Source organism: Xiphophorus hellerii, chromosome 15 (assembly GCF_003331165.1).
Source record: "Xiphophorus hellerii strain 12219 chromosome 15, Xiphophorus_hellerii-4.1, whole genome shotgun sequence".
Classification (NCBI taxonomy): Eukaryota; Metazoa; Chordata; class Actinopteri; order Cyprinodontiformes; family Poeciliidae; genus Xiphophorus; species Xiphophorus hellerii.
The window spans coordinates 24640319-24661111 of record NC_045686.1 but is presented as its reverse complement, the minus strand read 5'-3'; the positions used below and the strand labels follow the sequence as shown (position 1 = coordinate 24661111).

The 20793-nt window shown below is 39.3% G+C and overlaps 2 protein-coding genes across 2 annotated transcripts; both read right to left on the bottom strand.

Annotated features, from left to right (window-relative positions):
• Window positions 1–707: 707 nt before the first annotated feature.
• LOC116733634 (gamma-aminobutyric acid receptor subunit rho-1-like) lies at window positions 708–14974 on the bottom strand. The gene is made up of 10 exons (XM_032584417.1): window positions 14034–14974; window positions 10031–10078; window positions 9095–9201; window positions 6847–6914; window positions 6541–6764; window positions 2897–2979; window positions 2595–2735; window positions 2361–2513; window positions 1838–2034; window positions 708–1573 (listed from the first exon to the last, which is right to left on the bottom strand). The coding sequence occupies exons 1-10, from the start codon at window positions 14135–14137 to the stop codon at window positions 1286–1288; spliced, it is 1413 nt and encodes a 470-aa protein (XP_032440308.1). The 5' UTR covers window positions 14138–14974; the 3' UTR covers window positions 708–1285.
• A 1059-nt stretch (window positions 14975–16033) lies between these two features.
• smim8 (small integral membrane protein 8) lies at window positions 16034–17186 on the bottom strand. The gene is made up of 2 exons (XM_032584428.1): window positions 16835–17186; window positions 16034–16377 (listed from the first exon to the last, which is right to left on the bottom strand). The coding sequence occupies exons 1-2, from the start codon at window positions 16961–16963 to the stop codon at window positions 16219–16221; spliced, it is 288 nt and encodes a 95-aa protein (XP_032440319.1). The 5' UTR covers window positions 16964–17186; the 3' UTR covers window positions 16034–16218.
• Window positions 17187–20793: the final 3607 nt, after the last annotated feature.

Genomic DNA, 20793 nt, shown 5'->3' with positions numbered 1-20793 from the left:
AGAAGTTGGACTTAAACTTTTGTGTCGTCTGACCATTTCCTTGTAATGTTGTACAGAACATATTTCCTCAGCAAATGTGATTTCAAAGTTTATAGAGTTGGTACGTATGTTACACAGCATCTGGAGACTTGATATAGTTCCTACTTGTGTCTATAATCAGCAATCTTCCAGTCTGACATTTATGAGAAGTTTCAGTTTGGATTTAAACCCAACACAGCTCAGCTCTGCAGGCTAGCAGTGACACCTGACACACTGTGGACTCTTTGGTCCTGGTTCTTCTGTGGATCATCAGATCCTGCTCTGACACTTATAACATGGTGTATAGTCAAAGCTTCTCAGTCCTATGAGGGGAATTCTCCTTACAGCTTTCCTCTTTTCTTCTGTCCCCTGAGGTTCTATCTTACGTTCAAAACTAAACTTGGCTTTTCCTCACTACAAGGCCAGTGTCCATATGGAACTATCCCCAAAACAAACTCGAGCCCTTTTCAATGGTTTATGCAAGGTTAGATCCTGGATGTCCAGTAATTAAAATTAATCTTAATGCCAGTAAGGCTTACATCATTTTGCGTGGACATTAGCACACTGATCATGTCTTTGGTTCCAATTTTCTCCTTTTTTCTGCTCACCTGTCAAAAACCTTACGTTTACCTTGGATGCAGTTGTCGTTCCTACTGGTGGGAATAAGAGCAAGACCATCTGCAAACAACCAGCATTTAAAAATATTTGTATTCACCCTTGACAAGTAAAAACTGCAATTGTCCAGCTCAGGTCATTTTTCAATAAATTCAGTAAAATTAGACAAACACATACAGTCCAGTTCAGTCAATCTAACTGTTCGTCCTCCATTTTAATAATACAGCTCCAGCTTAAAATGTGAAAATAAAAATCACATCTTCAATGAAAATCACAATGAAAATCTTCTAGCAAAAGTCAAGAGTAGCTAGAAGACTAGCTTCCTATAATATAGTCAATGGATATTTTTCAATTTCCCATAACAGCTGTCATTGTTTTAGCGCATTTCGAGTACTGCTCTTCAACATCCTTGACCTGATTCCATTGCGATAGTTACAATGACTATCGTTAATTGTAAAAATACAAACATATCTCTTCATACTAGATTCAGCTTTACTTGAACGTATTTTTGATTCAGTCCATCTTTCTGTTTATCTTAAGGTGTAAAATGTATATTTGCAAAACTTTTATATGAACAAATGAAAATGTTTCACTTCAGGTACACCTGTTAAGACAGCAGGTGTTTCACTCATCAGTCGAAAGCGTTAACGTTTTAAGAGTAAATAGACCAGTAGATGATGTTGAAGAGGATATAAGATCCAGGAAAGATGACCCTGGAGTATTTGTCTATGGCATGTGTGTCAATCCAGATGCTGCTGTAAGCCCTGGAGCCAACATGGCCTGTCATCTGGTCAGTTTCCATGGCCAGTTCAACCAGCATCCTTTCCCTTCTCATGCCATTCTCCTCTGGCATGCCGTAATTTCCTGTGGTGTTGACGTCCACCTCACTGTAGCAATCCGACATCATGCCAGGATGAGCTATGCCACAAGTACATGGCAACTGCAATGAAAGTTAGAAATGTATAAGCAATAGAAAGTTAGAACATAACTTGCAATACATGCAAACAAATAGTTATAATAATAAAAAGAAAAGATCTGGTTAAACAATAAAGTTACAACGTCAAACCAATTTGTATTCCAGATGATTAAAAATGTGACTTAATCCAGTAATAATTACTTTATTCTCTCTTTTTAGCTAATAATCTTTCTTTCAAAATGCCAGTTCAGTCAAAAAACCCCGTCAGTGATAAGACATGGCACCAACCTTGTCCCGCAGTTTTCTTTCCTTGCGTTCCTGGAGAGTAGACAGGTAGTTGACGGCGGCATATTCTATGACCGAAAGGAAGACAAAGACGAAGCTGATCCACAGGTAAACATCCACAGCTTTAATATAAGACACCCTCGGCATGGAGGCATTGACTCCAGTGATGATGGTTGACATGGTTAGCACTGTAGTTATACCTAAAACAGAAAAAAAATACAGTTATGAAGTTTCTAACTATGAATACAATACAAAGCCACAGTCAAAACTATACAAAGAGGACACAAAGGAAATCGCTATGGTGACCTTTCTCCACCAACATCCCATTATAAGCTTCAAAACCTTTCATACAGACAGTACATAAAAATCAGCATTGATTCTGAGAGTCACAGTCTAAACAAAAGCAAATAAAAACCCCCGAAAAAAACAAGTCCAGCTTTTATTTGAACTTTAAACAGTGCTTAATATATTGTTCTACTTTAGATGACCATGGGTCATTTATGTGCAACAAAGACTGCTGTCTAACCAAGTGGCACTCTGGCAGGAACAGCCCTGCGGTCGATCCAGAAGGACACCCAGGACAGCATGACCATCAGAGTGGCAGGAAAGTACGTCTGCAGCAGGAAGAAGAAGATGTGCCGCCGTAGGGTGAAGTTGATGTACAGCCGGTTGTACCAGCCTGGAGACGAGTAAAAAAACTAAATTAGGCTTCACAACTTCTATATGAATTGAGACACAGCTCCCCGTTTCCCTGCAGCACCTGTACTGCTGTAAAATGCCAGCTTTGTGGTCGTATGGAACTCCTGAATGAGGAACTGAGAGAGAGAAATTCTCTCATCCGTGTTTAAAGACCTGTTCCCTTCCTTCCAGTACAGCATCAGGTCATCGTCCGTATAGGCATCTGAACAAATAAAAAAGTATACACAATATATGTTTGATTAAATTAAATAAACATTTGACACAAGCATGGCAAAAGTGATTATTCTTAAAATTACAAACTCAAAAAGTACTAAAATTAACTCTCATATTATCTGAAGTTCATCAAAAGTCTTAGTAACTTACAGCTTTCAATTTCCAATGAGCACGTTTGTGTGTCGAGAGGAAAACGACTCAGGTCCATGCTGCACATGGCTGTGACTGTGACTCTGCAATCACAAAGCAAACATTTGTCGAGTCGCAGACAAAAATCTTCAGAAGCCTGAATATTTACTGGAAACAATGTATTGTGGGAATGCTGAGAAATTCGTGCAGACTTATAAATATTTGTGCAGATGGGCAGGACAGGGCTGTTTTTCTTGTGGCCATAACTCAGTTTTATTTCTAGTACTTTCTAGTGATAGATTTGATGGTGGTTAAAGCAATCACAACCAGCTCTAACAGTATAATCGTTTGAAAATGTAAGTGGTTTGCAAAAGTATTCATACTCTCGAACTTTTCCGTATTTTGTCACCTTACAACCACAAACATAAATATATTTAATTTGAATTTTATGTGAAAGACCAACACAAAGTGGCAAACAACTGTGAAGTAGAAAGAAAATTATATGTGATTCAAAACATTTTTTACAAATGAAAAACTGAAAGGTGCGGTGAGCAAAAGTATCCATACCCCCCGTGTCAATACTTTGTGGAGCCACCTTTTGCTAGTTCCAGCTGCTAGTCTTTAGGGTTTAGTCTCTACCCTGTATTTGACTCCATCAATCAGCTCTTTAAAACTGCACATCTAACAGTTTTTTTTTGGTTCTTACTCCTTGTTACAGTGCTTTCTGTTTATTGAAAATAATTGATTGGCTGAAGTGCTTTACAAGGATATAAAATAAACTATAAATTCACAGTTTTTTTCATTTCAAAAATCATTTGCCATATTTTTATTGTTTTTGTACCAGAAAGTGTAGCTGTCTGGTGATTTCAACTATTCAATAAAAGTTGTGTTTTGCGAAGAAGATGGCAGATGAGTCGCATAGTAGGGAACTCTCTCCAGTCAGCAAACTAAAATACTCATAGAGACAGAACATAAACCTGTAGTGTCAGTGAAGATTAGTGCTGGTTCTCCAAAAGGTCAAAAGAAAATCAAGAAAGAAATAACAGAGCTAAAAACAAAGGCAAGGTTTAATAAAAGTCATAAAAATCCATAGCATAAATAACCCTTGGTGTTTAATAAAAACAACAGTTTCTGATTAACAAATTATCAGAAGCAGGAGCATCCCAACTTCATATAGTTAGTTGAGCTGCATGTAATGTAGATCTAACCCTCAGCTGAATATTACCCAATCCTTATTACTGGGACAGGATCTCAGCAGGAAGCAGGTTTCCAACAGAAATGTGTTAAGCCAACTGACTGGACAGGAGAGGGTGAAGTGGTTTGCAAACTGTCATCATCATATTCCAATCTGTTTTAGTCTGGAAAATATCCAACCGGCACTAACCCTGACCCAATGCAGATTAACCCTGGCCATGTGATGCGTATGTAAGTCTTTCATAATACAGTATATCATCCCATAGCAAAGTAACAGAATTTCTGACTGCAGAAAAATGCCTTCTCTGTTGAGGGGTTATTGTTTCATCATCACATTTAAGCAGAAAAAAAGGTGTAAAACATTTAAATATTTCAAGTCAAACACCAGATTTTGTGGAATAATGACCCAGGCCTGAAATATCACCATTCAGTTTTACTTGCATCTCCTTGTCAGAAAGACTTTGCAGTACACAAGTCAGTCAAATTAAAAGGCAGCTGGTCGGCTGCTGGTCTTTGCCTGCGAGGATTAAAAGAAAATAGCTGTCTTAGTTCAGGACTTCCTATTTCTCACCAGGATTACCAGGTCATTCTCATGTCAGTAAACTTTTTTCTGGTTGGCCTTCATTTTTGTAATTTGATCTCTGCTATTTTACTGAATCCAATTCTGGTTCAATGTTATCTGATACAATTTGTACCGTCACTGTCCTTAAGTTACATTTGGTTTCATAAAGTTATAGATGTCTGAACAGGAAAAAAACTGGACTTTTTGTCTTGAAGATGCTTCTTGCTTTTAAAAGAAAAGATGAACAAGAAGTGACTTTGAACTTTCACTGAATTTTTATTCTAGAACTGTTGCCACTCAGGGTGGCAGCATGTCAGAGTATTTCTGTTACATTCATTGATTTCTTTCCCTTTTTTTAAACTTTAATTCCTGCCTTTGTGGTCAAAAATAGTTTTTTTGAACAACAGTTCCTTCTTGTTTCGGATTCTGTGCATGGGGGAATTTTCTGCCATAACTCAAAAACGCACATTTTCAGTCTGAAAGCAGAACTTCATGTCTTTTTTCTCAAAACTTGTAATGCTTGTGGTCAAAACTTATGCTCTTTCAAACATTCCCTCTGCTCTCTCAAACCTTTCTCCTCCCGCTTAAAACTCGTCTCTGCTCTGATCAAATATCCGCTTGCAAACCTCTCTTGGTACCAAGAAAAAGTACCAAGGAAACGATACTTTGACTTGGAACAAAAAAGTACCGTCGCCTGGCAACTTCTCAGCCAATAGAATGAAAGTGTTCTACTGGGTGTGTTTGTTTCCTTCTAGTGGGTGTGCCTGTGTGGCCTTTACTTGAAAAGGAACATAAACTGTGGCTGTTAACTTCTTACTTTTCTCTACCTCCTGGATCGGTGCTCTATCTTCTCAAACCACCAATTGTTCATGGCAGATGGCAGCTCACATTGAGCTCGCTTCTGGTTCTGCTGAGTTTTTTTCATGTTAACGGGGAGTTTTTCCTCTCCACTGTCTCTACATGCATGCTGTGTGAGGGACTGCTGCAAATTCAGTGATGCAGCCCAGGCGATTGCCTGCTGTCACCACATGCTGGTCCAAGAGCTGTGAACGCATTGATTCAATGACTCGATGCAGTCTGCTGGGTTCCAGGTAGAAACCTTCTATTCTGTTTGATAACTACAGTTAATTAACTCACAGGATTGGGGCAGTTGATCCATTTAATAACTTCATGATTCTAACATCAATACTGATGTTATTGTCCTCACATGTTTCAGCCTGAAACACCCAGTTCATGATCACAACCGAGAAAAACCGTTTTGTGTGAAGAGATGAGTAACAAGAAAAGAAAGAAAGTAGCATTGTGCATAAGTACTTATGTTAGTCTTGTGCTGGATAAGACAATCTACACCAAGTTATTCTTCTACTTTTTCCAAGTCAACAATGAAGCAGCAAATATTTTGCACTCTAATTTCCATTCAAGAAGTCAATCCATTTTATTCCCAATTGTTGTAACATGGTAACTTGCTGTGAACGCTCTTGGACCTCTCATTTACATCAGTGTTATGAAAAGGGTGCAGATGTAACCCAGGAGCCTCATGTGGAGCAGCTTGGATTATCCATCTTTCTTTGCAACCAGATCCCATAGGTCTGCCAGAGTTCTTTACTTCACAGACTTGCTTCATTTGGACTCATAAAGTCTTCCACTAAATCTGTAAACATTTTTATTCTCAGTCAGTTCAGAAAAATGCAAGCAAGTCTTTAATACTTCAACTGTCCTCTAAAGAGGGGGGTGGAGGAGGATTCATTAAAAAGACACACATTTGTTGTGTTTTTTTAACAAAAGAGGGAAAATTTTTGATTAATTTTTTATATTAGGATACTGAAAAACAGCCAGTCCCACCAACTGACGTTATTAAACTAAACTGTCCCAGTGATAAATTAGGGTTAGAAATACAACAATGGATTACCTGAGGCTGTAAAGGACTTTGCCATCGGGGTACACTCGCAGCATGACGTTGTCTGTGGTCGTGTCATGTGTGAACGACTTCTTAGAGTGGACAAAAAACATGTCAGGTACCCATATCTTCTTCACCAGGCGACCATCGAAGGTCATGCTCTGGTTGGTGTTGCTTTTAAATGACAAACGATCGTCTTTCCAATAGTGCCTCAGATACAAGGTCATAGTGAAATCCTTAAGAAAAGAAATGAAAAATTGCTTTTCATTGTTGCTTCAAGTAGGAACAAGTGCAGAGAGCTGTTTCACAGTTACATACCATATCAACCTCTGAAATCGCATCCAGGCTTTCAACCTGAACATCCACTCCAACTGGGACGGCAGGCCCTAGAAAAACCGGATACAACTGTTTATTTATAAAGATCCACTGACCTCTCATTTACATCAGTGTTATGAAAAGGGTGCAGATGTAACCCAGGAGCCTCATTTGGAGCAGCTTGGATTATCTATCTTTCTTTTATTCCAACTGTTCTGATTTAGACAATGACTTCTGCTTTCTATTGCCAAATCCCCTTAAAAGCTGCTGTGTGCTGATCCCTGTATCCTGAGGACCGAACCGGAGGCATGAGTGCTGTAATCCCAACAAACATTAAACATATATACATATATACATAACTGTTATTTTGAAGGTTAAATTTATGTATCCTTGTAGGACCACATGAAAACATGTGGGAGTCAGATTTGGCCCCAGGGCCTTTAGTCTGACACATACTGTATGTCTTAGACAAAAAACTTTTTTTAATTTAAATAACTAACTGAGCTCACTCCCGGTTATATCACAAAGATATAGTTGGGATGAATGCATGAGTGAATTGAAATCACTTTTTGGAAAGTGTGTTGCGGCACTGAATTAAATATTACACCAAATGTTTGGCCACAGTGATTTCTAAGACAGGGATGTGATGGCAGTTATAAGTTAGAGAGAGAAACACTAAACATGTCCATTAAACAAGTGACCTGGCATTTCATCCTGTCCTGTGTAGACTGACTTGAATTCATATTCACCAAAAGTGTGGCAGATGTTAGAGGACAGATGTGGCTCTTATGTCCTGAGCCACATGTTTTATTTCCCTGGAAAACAGAATGTACTCCTGATTTTTTCTGTCTGCTTTAGTTCTGGTTTCTTGGTGGCTGAGAAGACGTGAGCTTTGCTGACCCAAGTAACTGTGCACTGTAAAACATTTGAGCCACATTTAGTTGTGTCTACTGTCTTCTAATCTATAAGTCAAACAAATTTAGCGAGGAATAAATCTTGAACCCAAATGTGTGAGTTTGTGAAAGATAAACTTAGAGTAGCAAGTTGTGTTAACTTTAGTCAAACCTCTAAAAGTTAATAAACGAGAGTTTTTAGGTTAGCACTGTGCTGTTTACTAGAATTCATGATCAGAACAGAAGTTTTGTTCTTGCAATTTGAAACAAGAATTTGAATTATTCCAATAAGTATTAGAGAAATGTGTGCCCTTTAACTAGGTGAGGGAAGTTTTTTCCTTGCATATTGTGAAATAATTATTAGGTTTAAAACACAGCCTTAAGTTAAAACTCACAATTCAAGATTAATGAACTTAAAACACAATGCTTAGACAACTTGTCTCTTGTTGTTGAATCAACTTAATGAACTTTAATTTCTGAGTTCAAACCAATACAGTTTGCTTGATGACTTAAATGCAGGTGGACTTTCATTTCCAAATTAAACCACCTTCAAATGTTTTAAAGTGTAGGGTTTATTCCAATCTCTATCTTCTAGACGCTTCATGTCATCTTTGGCTTCTGGTTGGTCCAGTAACAATCCATATGGCACGGTCAATTATAGAGCCAGTGACATCCATGAGGAGGCCACTGTTCACAGCAGCTTCCCCACATCCTGCGGTGCTTCAGGAACATCCAGCTCTGAAGTTGTACATTACCAAAGCAAAGTTTGTCCTGTGGTTTCTACTGACTGCCTCAGCAGTGTTCAATATGCTGGGAAAAGTATGGAGAATGTCCCACAAGAGTCTCTGAGGCCTAGATTGACTGACTGCTTCAAATATGGAGTCTTCTTATAAAATATGTATTCAGTCTCATTAGCTGGTAGTTTTAGTATCTGTGGAGCAATTTAGGCTACAGCCTTTAATTGAATGAAGTATTCCAAAAACTCAATCTGAGATTATGAATCTATAGTGGAATCCAAGTGAGAGACTTCAATTCACAATGACTTCAGCTTTGAGTCATAGAGCAGATTAAGAAGGCAGTTATTGAAATCGAAAGCTACAGACAGGCTGCTCAGTAATTAATCACTGGCTTGCAACAGCATGGTTCCACCGTAATCCCACACTGTTATGTCATCTTTGCCAGCCAGGACTGGGAGCTCTCACTACTATGTTAATAAAAGAACCGAGCCTGGAGAGCGTAGATCGGTGTTTACAGTCAAGTCTAGAAAATCAGCTGGATATTTATAAGCAACACCCCTGAAAACACATCATAACCCACGAGTTTCTGCACAGAAGGTTCCAAAAGATGAACCGCCTTACCTCCAAACCCTGGTCGCATTGTGAAGTCGTGGTCATCTATCCTCAGCAGCTGCTCCGACTTTGTAGCCCTGGCTTTAGTTATATCTGGACTTCTCTTGAATATCGGGCTGAGAGAAAATAAGGGAAACTTTAATCATTGAAGAAAGAGTGAGAATTAATGTCTTTGGGGCCTTTGTTTTATCAACACACTTCCTCTGTTGGGCCCTTTTAGAATCTGTTGGGATTTTAGTCATTTTAAAGTCATAACTGAACATTTTTTGAAAAGTAGGGGTTGTGAGTTGATGTTGTCAGGGAGGGTGGGTAAAAATAAAACCTTAAATCTTCTGACTTCAAGAAAAGCCCTCAACCATTGAAGTTCTTGTTTCTAATTCAGCTTATTTAATATGACTAGATTGTTATTAGAGCAGTGACATAAACCCACAGCAATTTCTAAACATTTGTCAAACTGGGCTACAGAATCTCAGAGGAACCCAAAACGAATTATGTTCTTTGGTGAGCAAACCTAATAACAATTCAACTGAGTGTTGGATGTTTAACATTTTTGACACTTTTATTAACTTCTTATTATATATGTATTCTGTTAAAATGGCTGCTTCTTCAAAAACTCATTTTAGGTGAGTGTTTTCTAGTTCTTTACACATGATGTTGTTCCACTAGTTCATTGTATTTACCATTATAGCTTTCCATATTGAGGTTGTTCTTCTCAGGCAAATAATCTGATGAATTTCCTAATTCTAAAGGCTGAGGAAGGATTATATAGGGTTTAGTGAGAAACATGAAACTGGGCCATCTGTCGCTGTAGATACCAAAAACAATGGTGTGATTAAAATGTTGACCTTATGTCTTAAAGTCCACCATGCTTCTTTAATCTCCACTTTCAACTAGCCTCAGTCATACTCCTAATTGAACTAAAAATAGACAAAAACATAAAAATACCTGCCAATCTTGTGACTGAGTCCTAGTGGAGACATCTCTTGTGTCAATCTGAAATAAGAAAAAGATGACATTTTATTATGCACTATTAGATAACATTACAGCAATAAGGGAGCTAGAAAAGTAATGGTCTAACATGTATTTCTGAGAAACTCAACAGAATTTATAAACTACAGCAACATTTATATTGTTCATTAATTCATTTAAATCTCTAACAGTCACATTACATTAGAAAAACTACTTTATTCTTTAGAAAGTAAATACAAATCTAGAAAGTTTGGCCACCAAAAAGCACAAGAATGGAAGAGACTAATGTTTACAGTTGTTTTAAATGAGCCACCCTTTAAATTGTTTTAAAACAGAACATTTGATCTGCTCTATAGAAGCAGCATTAGATGTTCACCTGCTCTGAAGTCTGTGTTTGACATCTGATTCTCCACTTTGTGATGCTCTGAACCTTTTCAACATGAGACAGATCTGAGATGCAGGCAGGCCCAAAGCTCTCCCATACACAGATTTATTGTTTCACATTAGTCAGAGAGAAGCCTAGAGTATTTATAAGAAGGATCATGTTGGTCTACTGTCCATTGCCATTTACACTCCATGTGAAAAGCATATTTCAAGTGTAACCCTGCAGAGTAACTATTGCTAATATGCTTATCAGACACAACTGTTAAGAAAACTTAACTTATTATGTATTCTTAAACCCAATAGATGTCTTATTGTGTATTAATGGAAGAAAGTCAAAGGTCATCCACTTTTTTGTTCTTTGCTGCCTTGGTATTGGATGGACCATGGGCCTCTCTCCCTGGGTGGATATCGGCAGATGGGGTTTCCTGTAGGGGTCGGTGGGGAGCTGACAGGAGGACAACTCCCTTCACTCACTCCATCATACCACACATGCAGAGCCTTAGGGTGCAGGCGCACATCACAAAGAACATCACTATAGTTGTGACCACATAAGTTCCTAAGGTTCGGGATGACATGAAATAGAACTACAACAATTTGTAGTAATCCATTAACCCCATGAAGCAGGCTATAGCTTCACTGAATAAATCTCCAGTTAAAACCAGTAAAATCATCTAATCTTCTCAAATCTGAAATCCTCTGACAGCTGCACTGCAGGGAGACAGACAGCCTTCGACTGCGGCAGGCCATTAAAACATTTTAAAGATCTTTGATTTTTCCAAGTACTGGTAGATTGAAAATAGGGTTTTATTTTTAGCCCTGTTTGTTCCTGCTACAGTCGTACCAAAGATACATAGTAATAGTTCAGGAAGCAGCTAACAATCATGTGAAAATTTGATGGTCAGTTTCAAGAACTGCAATGTGCAAAACCTTAATGGAGTCTATTTCTTACTCAGGAATTTATTATACAGGATTTATCCTTTGTTATTCTCAGGAAAACAACCTCTGTCCTTGAATGTCACCTGACCCGTTACTGAGACTTGAGAGTTCAGTCCAGATTTCATACTAAGGTTCAAGAGTGACTTCAACTGACTTGATGAAGGCAGGAGATCCACTTTCAGCTGTGAGTGGATCAGTAACTGGAAGTAAAGACAGTCTACTATTCAGGGTCAGCATCCGATGTGAGATAGGAAGAAACAGCTGGGGGAGATGAGACAGGAAATCAGTGGAATAGTTCTGAGAATCTGGCTGTCAAATAACATCACAATCAAAACACAGCAGGCAGGCAGAGCAGCCGGTGATACGCGTACCAGTCCTATTGATTCATTTGGTGGTGTGTGCGTAGAGTGAAACATCAGCCCCATAAACATGTTCTCCAGCACTCTGCATCTGATACAGAAGGAATAGCTTTCTTTCCAACAGTACAGTACTTTTATCCTGTTGCACACAGTGTGCCTCCTTCTGTGCCACCTGGGTTATCATACAGCTCTCAGCCCACAGTCACTTGCATCAGTAGAGGTCACAAAGCAGGGTCAAACCATGCCAGAGGAGACTAACCACCAGGAGCTTTTTAACTTCTCTAAAGCTTGCTTGTGTATCTGAATGTCCATTATAATGTGTTCTTGTCCTTAATTCCTAGGATGAAGAAACCTAACCTAAAACTACAGTGATGTCTTCCCATGAAGCACTGCACTACTGCTCATACCAAGCAGCAGCTTGACTGCACACAGCAATGATATCCACATAGTTTTCCTTAAGAATTTCCATCATCAGGTTCTGACGAGCTGAAAGAACAGAGACCAGTCACTGAGGGACTCTGCAGAATGTGAAATGATCAGACCTACTGCAGTAAAACTTGTCGGTGCTATCTTCATGCGTGGGCAGTTTGTAGTGTCAAACATCAATCCCAGAAAATATTTTTGCACCTTACAAGAAGGCAAACAATTAGCTTTCCTTAATAACTTTGACTTGCTTAAAAAAAACTGAGATCCACTCAGTTTTCATCATCACTCTCAGACAGAAGACACCTCTTGCAAATGTTGTGCCCCCTATTCTCACCTCCTGAGACCAGTTGGTAAGAAAGTTCTTGATCCAAAGGCACATTGTGTTGAAAGTCCTGCGTCATGGAGCTACACTATCAGCTTCACCAGGATGATGCTATTAAATCCTGTACTGAAGTCGATGAATAGCATTCTAGCATAAGTGTTAGGATGCTGCAGATGTGTCAGGGCTGTGTGATCCTCTGTGGACTGATTCTTCCTGTAGACAAATTGGCACCTGTCCAGACCAGCAGGTCCAGCAGGTTATCCTTGATGTGTTTTAGGATGAGCCTCTCAAAGCACTTCATCATGACTGGGGTTTTTTCATATCTCTTTGGCCATTACCATAGGCTTACTTCGCAGATGACCAGTAGGCAGCATCATGGGCTCTGAGCAGGGAGCGCACAGTTCCAGCCATCCACAGCTTCTGATTGGGTAAAACCTTGATGGATCTGTGCAGGACTGCAAATAAGACAGAACAGCAGATCTAGAGATCTGAGCTCTCTTTGAAAACCTCCCATTGAGTGAGCTCAAAACAGTCCTGAAGGGATGAGGAGGCCTCCTCAGTCCAGACCTGAACAGTTTTAATGTCGGGTTCTGATCTGCAGATCAGCGGTCAGTAGGCAGGGATGGGTTCAGCTGTGAGGTGGTCAGACAGTCCCAGATGTGGACCTGCTGCAGCCTCGTATGTCCCTTTGATATTAAGGTAGACCTGATCCAAGATATTGTTGTCTGTTGGAAAATGTATGAATTTGTGGAATTTGAGTAGCATAGTCTTAAGTACTGCTTGAGTAAAATCTCCTCCCACAATAACAACTGCCTCAGGGTGAGAGTTCATTTATCTGCTTATCAGATAGTAAAGCTCCTCCAGAGCTGTTAGCATTAGCTTTTGGGGGAATATAGACAGCAATCATTAGAATGGAGCAGAACTCTCTTACCAGCAGAAAACGATACACTTGATATACGACAGTGGACAGAGTTTTATCAGGGTAACATTATCCCTGATAAGTTAGGGAAGTTAGGGTAAGTTATCCCTGATTGTTTAGTTAAGTACTACTCCAGAAATACACCCGGTTTTGCCACCTAGTGTAAACAGAAATTGTAGACTTGAGTGGATATTAATTATAGATGACTGACACAATAAAGGAGAAATCAAATGTAAAAAAATACCCATAAGATGAATGTAAAAGTTGTGGGACTAAAAAGTAGCTACTCCATCTGATGATACCATGTGCTGCATTGTGTTTCTTTCTTCTATTTGTAAAAATGATGAAATGTAAATAAAAAATATTGCAGTGCCACACTGGGACTGGGACACCTTATAGACTCTGTCTAGAGTTTAAAACAGAGCAAAGCTTTGGTTTGCATGTTAGCTGTTTTTTCCTGACATTAGGAAGATTTATTTCTATTTAATTCTGTTATTTCTGGAAATTACATAACTTTGGTTCTATAGTAAAGCCCTCTAGTTTTCAGAATATTATTGTCAAAGTAATCCTAAACCTTGATACAACTGGAAATCAGAGACATCATCTCTGAAATGTCGTTCACTTTGCACTGACCTGATGTGTCTATACGGTTGCAGACTTTGCCCTCTGGTGCGCTTGTGTCCGGACACCTCGACCATCCAGAGCAGCACGCTGAACAGAACCACATCCGTATGCATGACGTCCACAGCCACAGCCTTCTGCTCCAGAACGCTCAAATGTGCAGCCCACTCCAGAGTCTGGCAGTGCACAGGCCGGACGCTCCGAGCATGACTCGCACCGAGAGCATAGTAAGAATGCCTACATGAACGTCAAAGTCTTTAATCTCTTAGACGATAGGGATGCGGTTAGCCCGCAAATCTGCACAAGTCAAATGGCACGGATTTACTCTGCGAGCGCGGAGTCAATAAACCCGCAGCGCACGTTGATCCAAATGGTGAGAGAGGTGGAAAGCTTTGGACAGAGTTTCAGTCACCTGATGTCGTTTCAGAATCACCAATTCTACACCAACTAAAGATGCATTGTTTTCACAGTGGGTGGGACCCGGAGGTCCCGTGGAAACCCCACGCCATGCAGCAGGAGAGCGCAGGACGAGGCTGACCGCTGCACCTCCACGCCCCACCCAGTTGATCTTTCCTCTGATTCAGTTTGTCTTACACCAGGACTCGAACCTTATGATCCATGATCAGAAACACATTAGGGCATTGCTTTGCCCCAGTTTGTTTCAATTACCAATAAGTGGTGTATAGAATATTATGCAACAGTTTGATAATCCTGTTGGCTACAGTACGAACAGTGGATGAGTGATTCCACAGGGTTTTTCATCCCATCAGCATATTTGCCTGGTCTACCTTCTAAAGTAGAATAAATGGAACAATAAATAAATAGACCTACTGTTTCTTTGATCACTTTTACCACTTCCTCCCCCTGTAAGTTGCAAATTAAGTAAAAATGCAGTAATATACAATACATAATAAGAATAGTAGCTAATAATAAAGGTTTTAACCGATGTGTAAAAAAAAAAAAATGAGACAATTTTTATTAATAAAAAAACACAAGTTTAAAGTTTACAGACTTTTTCATAAAGAAAAACGTGCAATTACTTTACTGCAAAATCATAATTACTATTTTTATTACAAGTATTGAGATATTCATCCTTCTAATTACATTTAGAGACTTGTTTCTTATTGTTAAATCAACTCCATGAACTAATTTCAGAGTTCAAACCAAAAACAATTTTCTTGTTGACTTTAATTTCATTTTCAAGCCAGCAGGTGGACTTTCATTTTCAAGTTTTACCAAGTTAGTTATATTGTCTGTTTGTGAACAAGTACTTTTGAAATCATGATGTTATTGGTTAATTAACCAATAACATCTAAGAACTTTAATTAGTTTTACTTGATGGAAGAAGGCAGAAGTAACTGCTGACACCGGTGCCGTTGCATTTGTCACCAAAGCTTTGGCCTCTAACACTGAGTCAGTGGTCGCTGTATGAGTATATATTATTGTGTGTTATTGTTTTTTTTATTTTTGTTATTTGTTAGAAATACAATTATTCATATACTCAATCTGACACTAAAGCCGTGGCATATGACACAAAAGTGATGACATATGCCATGCTACCAAAATATATTTTAAAGCAACATATTAGAAGCATGTTGTAAAAAATATATATTTATTTTAAATTTTGAACATTCTTAGAAATGTATCCAATTGATAACATGCTTAAAACGTATTTCAGAAAAAATGTAGCCTATTTAAAATAAGTATATGTAGGCTAGTTTTTCACCTGGTTGACTTTATCTCTTATTTTGGATTTCTGAATCTGACTTTTGTAAAACAGTCGCATTCTGAGATGCTGTTTCAAACTCTGAATATTTTTATTTAAACATAAACTGCTTAGTTTCTCCATGTTTTCTGACTTCTGTTAAATTTCAATGTTGATGCAAGTTTTGAATTGCTTTGCCTTTTCTAGATCAGATTGATCTGATATAGCAGTTCTCTTGTGTCTTTAACATGAAGGTCACAGATGTTTACCTATCAGCTCATATAATAAAAACACCTGCAGTCAATTGTATGTGTCTTCTTCTTAGAATTACTTTGAAAAATATTTTGTGGTTTCCACATTTATTATGCTTTTATCAGCCACAGAAGATATTTGACTGGACATGATACAATTAGTGTGAAAGTCTTCTTGGTTGTTTGTCCTGTGGAAGCACCAATAAGCTGCCTGTGTGATGCAGCGCAGCATGGATCCCCATCAGTCCCATTTGGAAGTCTTCCTTTTCATGTATCTCTCTCCTTCGCTGTCTATCGCTTCATAAAGCTGCTGGTCATTTTCTTTCATGGCGTGCAGATAGCCCAGGTAACCCACGCTCAAGGTGATGGCCACCAGCCCAAATACCATCACTGGTTTATTCTGCAAAACAACACAGCTCCATGTTAAAAGAAAGATAGGGCTATTATCACATGATAATAACAATATCCTACTAACAGCAGCCATCCATAGAGCTTTAATTGGGTCAGTTTTGACGTTTTCAAAAGAGTCATGGCTTTGAAACCTGGCATAAACAGCAGGTTTCAATCAATCAATCAATCAACCATAGAAATTTGCAAAACTGCCGAGAAAAGAAGCGACCCAGCAGCAGTTAGAGGCTCCACAGTTTAGTCTAAAACTTCCTGAAATCGCGCTACTGTGTTGTAAAACTCTTAACACTTCTCTCTTTCTCTCTCGGTGTGTGTGTGTGTGTGGGTGTGTGGGGTGTGTGTGGGTGTGTGTGTGTGTGTGGGGGTGTGTGTGTGGGTGTGTGTGTGTGTGTGTGTGTGTGGGGGGGTGTGTGTGTGGGTGGGTGTGTGTGTGTGTGTTAGGGTCTCACTGGTTTTATGAAGAGTTCAGGATTGACAGCACGGAACAGTGTGGTGGTCTGTGCTCCTCTCAACCCAGGCGTCCGGAAGCTTTTCTCCCCGGCGCTCTCCTTCCCCTTATCGGCTTCTTTTTCCAACATGTTCCCTCCGAAGCACACAGAACTCAGCTGGAGAAACCTGAAAAGGGATCTCTTGTGATCATAATACTATCCCAAATAACATTTCCATTCTCCATTTGCTTGCCTCACAACCTTGCCACTTGTTCTTCTCTGGTTTTCCTCATGCTAACCAGGTGCAGACTGCCCTCTGCTGGATTTAAACAACATCCCGTTTAAAGGGCCAAATCGCAGCTAAAGTTGGGAAACACGACACGGATTTCTGGCCGATTTTACCCCCGATTCCCGGACGGAAAACGTTGAGATTCATCTGCCGTAGTTGCGTTCAGAGGGTCGGGCGGGTTGGCACTAAAATCTGAATGTCTGAGAATGGATGGAGAATAGATTCTGTGAGATGGGAACAGGCCAGACCCGACCTCAGTTCCTGTTAGACAAAGTTTGATGTTTTTTAGATAGATAGATAGATAGATAGATAGATAGATAGATAGATAGATAGATAGATAGATAGATAGATAGATAGATAGATAGATAGATAGATAGATAGATAGATAGATAGATAGACTTTATTGTCATTGTCACAAGGACAACGAAATTCAAAGGGTGCCATCAGTCGGACAATGTGAGGTTTTTCCATAAATGTTAGTACAGTGAACCCTCGTTTTTCGCGGGGGTTACGTTCCAAAAACAACCCCCGATAGGCGAAATCCGTGAAGTAGGAACCTTTATTTTTTCCATAATACATTGAAACCAAAGAACAAAACCTTTTTACAAGCCCAAACATTTGTTTAACAAATAAAAAGTACTGTATAAACATTTTTTTCTTTTTACAAATAACTACTGTACTGTAAAATAATAATTTTAATACGAACTGAAAGCGGATTCCCGTGCCCGAATTGCGGAGATCAGCGCCGCCCCACCGCGACCTGAGTCATGATTAGAACGGGAGAAAATAAAAAATGATTATGAAAAATAAAAAAAGTACAGTAGGTCAAATAGTGACTCAGGTGTATTTTACTGCTCTTCTGACTGAGCCGCTGCATCCTGACTCCGTTCTGTAGCGGTTTTTTTTTTTTTTTTCTTCTAAAGCCGGCGGTGCAGGTGTGTTTTTTGGAGAGAAGAACATACAGTAGTTATCGGTAGCTGTTGTCGATCTTTTTTCTTCTGGGCAAAAAGATTCTTATAAACCGACATGCCACCATCGATTATGTTAAATATGGCAAGCTGTTTTATGCATGTGTACATATTAAACCACAACGTTGTTGACACACAGGTAGAGAAGAAGCGGAGAGACTGTTTAGCCAATCAGAATGCAGAACACAATGCACGATGCAAATCCGTGAAGCAGCGAGACCGTGAAAGGTGAAGAGGGTTCACTGTACTCCCATGTTGTTTTGTTACTCATTCTGCTGCAAGTTGGCTCAATTTTGACGCGCAAGAGGTAACCGGTAAAATCCGGTTTAGGATTTTCAAAATAAAAGATCCGGAAGTAGTTCATTATTTCTTGCGCGGACCGATATCGGTCCGCGGCCCGGTGGTTGGGGACCACTGCCCTACTGGACACAGAAGCAGACTGCGCATTTTTTGGTTTGCTTGGTTCGTTCAGTGCCGGTGGATAATATTTGGATAAGTTTTGATTTTTATCTCCTGAATAAGAGGACAGGTGACTGCATTCTGTTTCTATTTTTCCTTCAGTGCGGGTTGGGTAAGTTTCAATTTTTATTTCTTAAATACAAAGACCCAAATAGACAGAGGGTATTTTGTTTGAAATTGAGCATCAACAAAGTGTAAAATGCGTTTTGTTACATGCAGAAATAAAATTTTGTGTTCTCTGCAGCAGTTCGTTGATTTCATAAACGCAACATAGTATCGATTTTTGTACATAGCATATAGGTTTTATATATATATATGACGTCAAAATGGGTTGTGGCTCCAAGTGCTTTCTTTTTATTGGGAGGCGGTCCCAAATGGCTCTGAATAGAAAAGGTTGCCGACCCCTGGTCTAGATATTCACAATACCAGACTGGTATTTGTTGTGAAAGACTGAGGGACCACAGACCAAAGGAGTTTAAACAATCATACCAGTAGGTGGCGGTAACAGAATACAATCTCAGAATTAGGACAGGTTGTGTTTCTTTTACACGCCGTAAAGTGAATCAATGTTGGAGAGGAACGGGGGAGGGGGCGAAATATGAGCCACATTTTACAGCACCAGCCCATTCCTGTGCAGACACTGGTGCTATGCATCACAAATAGGAAATAAAAATGTGAGGGATGTAGAGAAAAAGGGGGAAAACATGTGGAACATACATGCAACATACATAGAGTGGGGCAAAGAAGAATTTAGTCAGCCACTGATTGTGCAAGTTCTACTTAGAAAGATGAGATCTGTAATTTTCACCAACGGTACACTTAAACTGAGACAAAAATGAAATCCATTGTAGGCCTATAGAATTTGCAAATTATGGTGGAAGATAAGTATTTGGTCATTAACACAAGTTCAACTCAATGCTTTGTAACATAACCTTTGTTGGCAATAACAGAGGTCAAATGTTTCCTGTAAGTCTTCACAGGTTTGCACACACTGTAGCTGGAATTTTGGCCCATTCCTCCATGCAGATCTCTTCTAGAGCAGTGAAGCTTTGGGGCGGTCACTGGGCAACACGGACCTTCAACTCCCTCCACAAATTTTCTATGGGGTCGAGGACTGGAGACCAGTTAGGCCACTCCAGACCCTGAAATGCTTTTTACAGAGCCACTCCTTCGTTACCCGAGCACAACAGCATGTTGTTTGATTTGTACAAGGTGGAGGAGGCGGGGGTTGGTCTCTAAACTTTAATATTTCAGTAACAGTTTCTAAACAAAAGCTGTATAAATGGAAATTCATCAGCACAAATGTAGCACAATTGATTGATACCAATTGTGTTTGAGAATTGAATTAGGTGGGAGGCTGGTTGACTTTTCATAACCTCTGGAAACCTTTACTCAAATCTTAAAAATGATAAGGGCACAAAAATATTTACTGCACAAACATTTGACACTAATTTTGTTTTATTTAAAGATGGCTTAGGGGTGGTCACTTCACTCAGGTAGACCAACTATGCTACCTGGTCTGCACACTGTACGGTGAAGATCATCAACACATTCCACTATTTATATATTTTTTTTGAAACGAGCTGCAAGTCTTGGCCACATGCATCATTAAAAGTAATGAGTATTCATGTATCAAATTGAAGAAAATAGCTGATGTTCTGGTAACACCAAAAACTTTAGTGCATGAGCAATATGGTCATACATTACTTTGATTGAATTGTCCTATTAATAGAAATTAGATTAGAGAAATCAGTTATAGATCAGTAAATTGTCTGTCCAGTTTTTGTTCCTTTAGCAACAAGGTTTTATTTGAACTCTTAGCACAATGCTCAGGAGGAGCCTGGCAGATGTCACGGCAGGACAACAGGGAAGCAGTGGGTGGTGTCCATCAGACCATCAGTTCCCAAAATCGCACACAGAAAAACCTTGTAAAAGCGCATCTCAAGACCGCAGGAGGATTAAGAGAGTAAGCTAAAGCTAGTGAGATGGCGAGGTTTGACTTTGTGGGCAGAGTGGGATTTATGTTTACCACAATGTTGATAAGGCAAATCTTGCTAATTAACATGCACTGAAACAAGAGTTCTTTCCTTTCTGCTTTACTAAGAAGAAAGGAAATAAGGCAATAAGTCGTCTTTGTTTTCTGTTCCAGAGAATTTTAAGAAAAGAATGTTTGGAGCCCTGTGCTACAGTCTCAGCATGTGTTTTTCAACCTTTTACCTTATTTAAAAACATTTTGATAATAGGTACTCAAGCTGTGACTAAAA

Coding starts and splice junctions, on each gene's coding strand:
- smim8 (XM_032584428.1), bottom strand. CDS start 16,963: ATGTTGGAAAAAGAAGCCGATAAGGGGAAGGAGAGCGCCGGGGAGAAA. Junction 16,378..16,834: donor CTGAACTCTTCATAAAACCA/GTGAGACCCTAA, acceptor GTTGTTTTGCAG/AATAAACCAGTGATGGTATT.
- LOC116733634 (XM_032584417.1), bottom strand. CDS start 14,137: ATGCATACGGATGTGGTTCTGTTCAGCGTGCTGCTCTGGATGGTCGAG. Junction 9,202..10,030: donor CTCAGTCACAAGATTGGCAG/GTATTTTTATGT, acceptor ATTTTCTCTCAG/CCCGATATTCAAGAGAAGTC. Junction 1,574..1,837: donor AAAGAAAACTGCGGGACAAG/GTTGGTGCCATG, acceptor CTTTCATTGCAG/TTGCCATGTACTTGTGGCAT.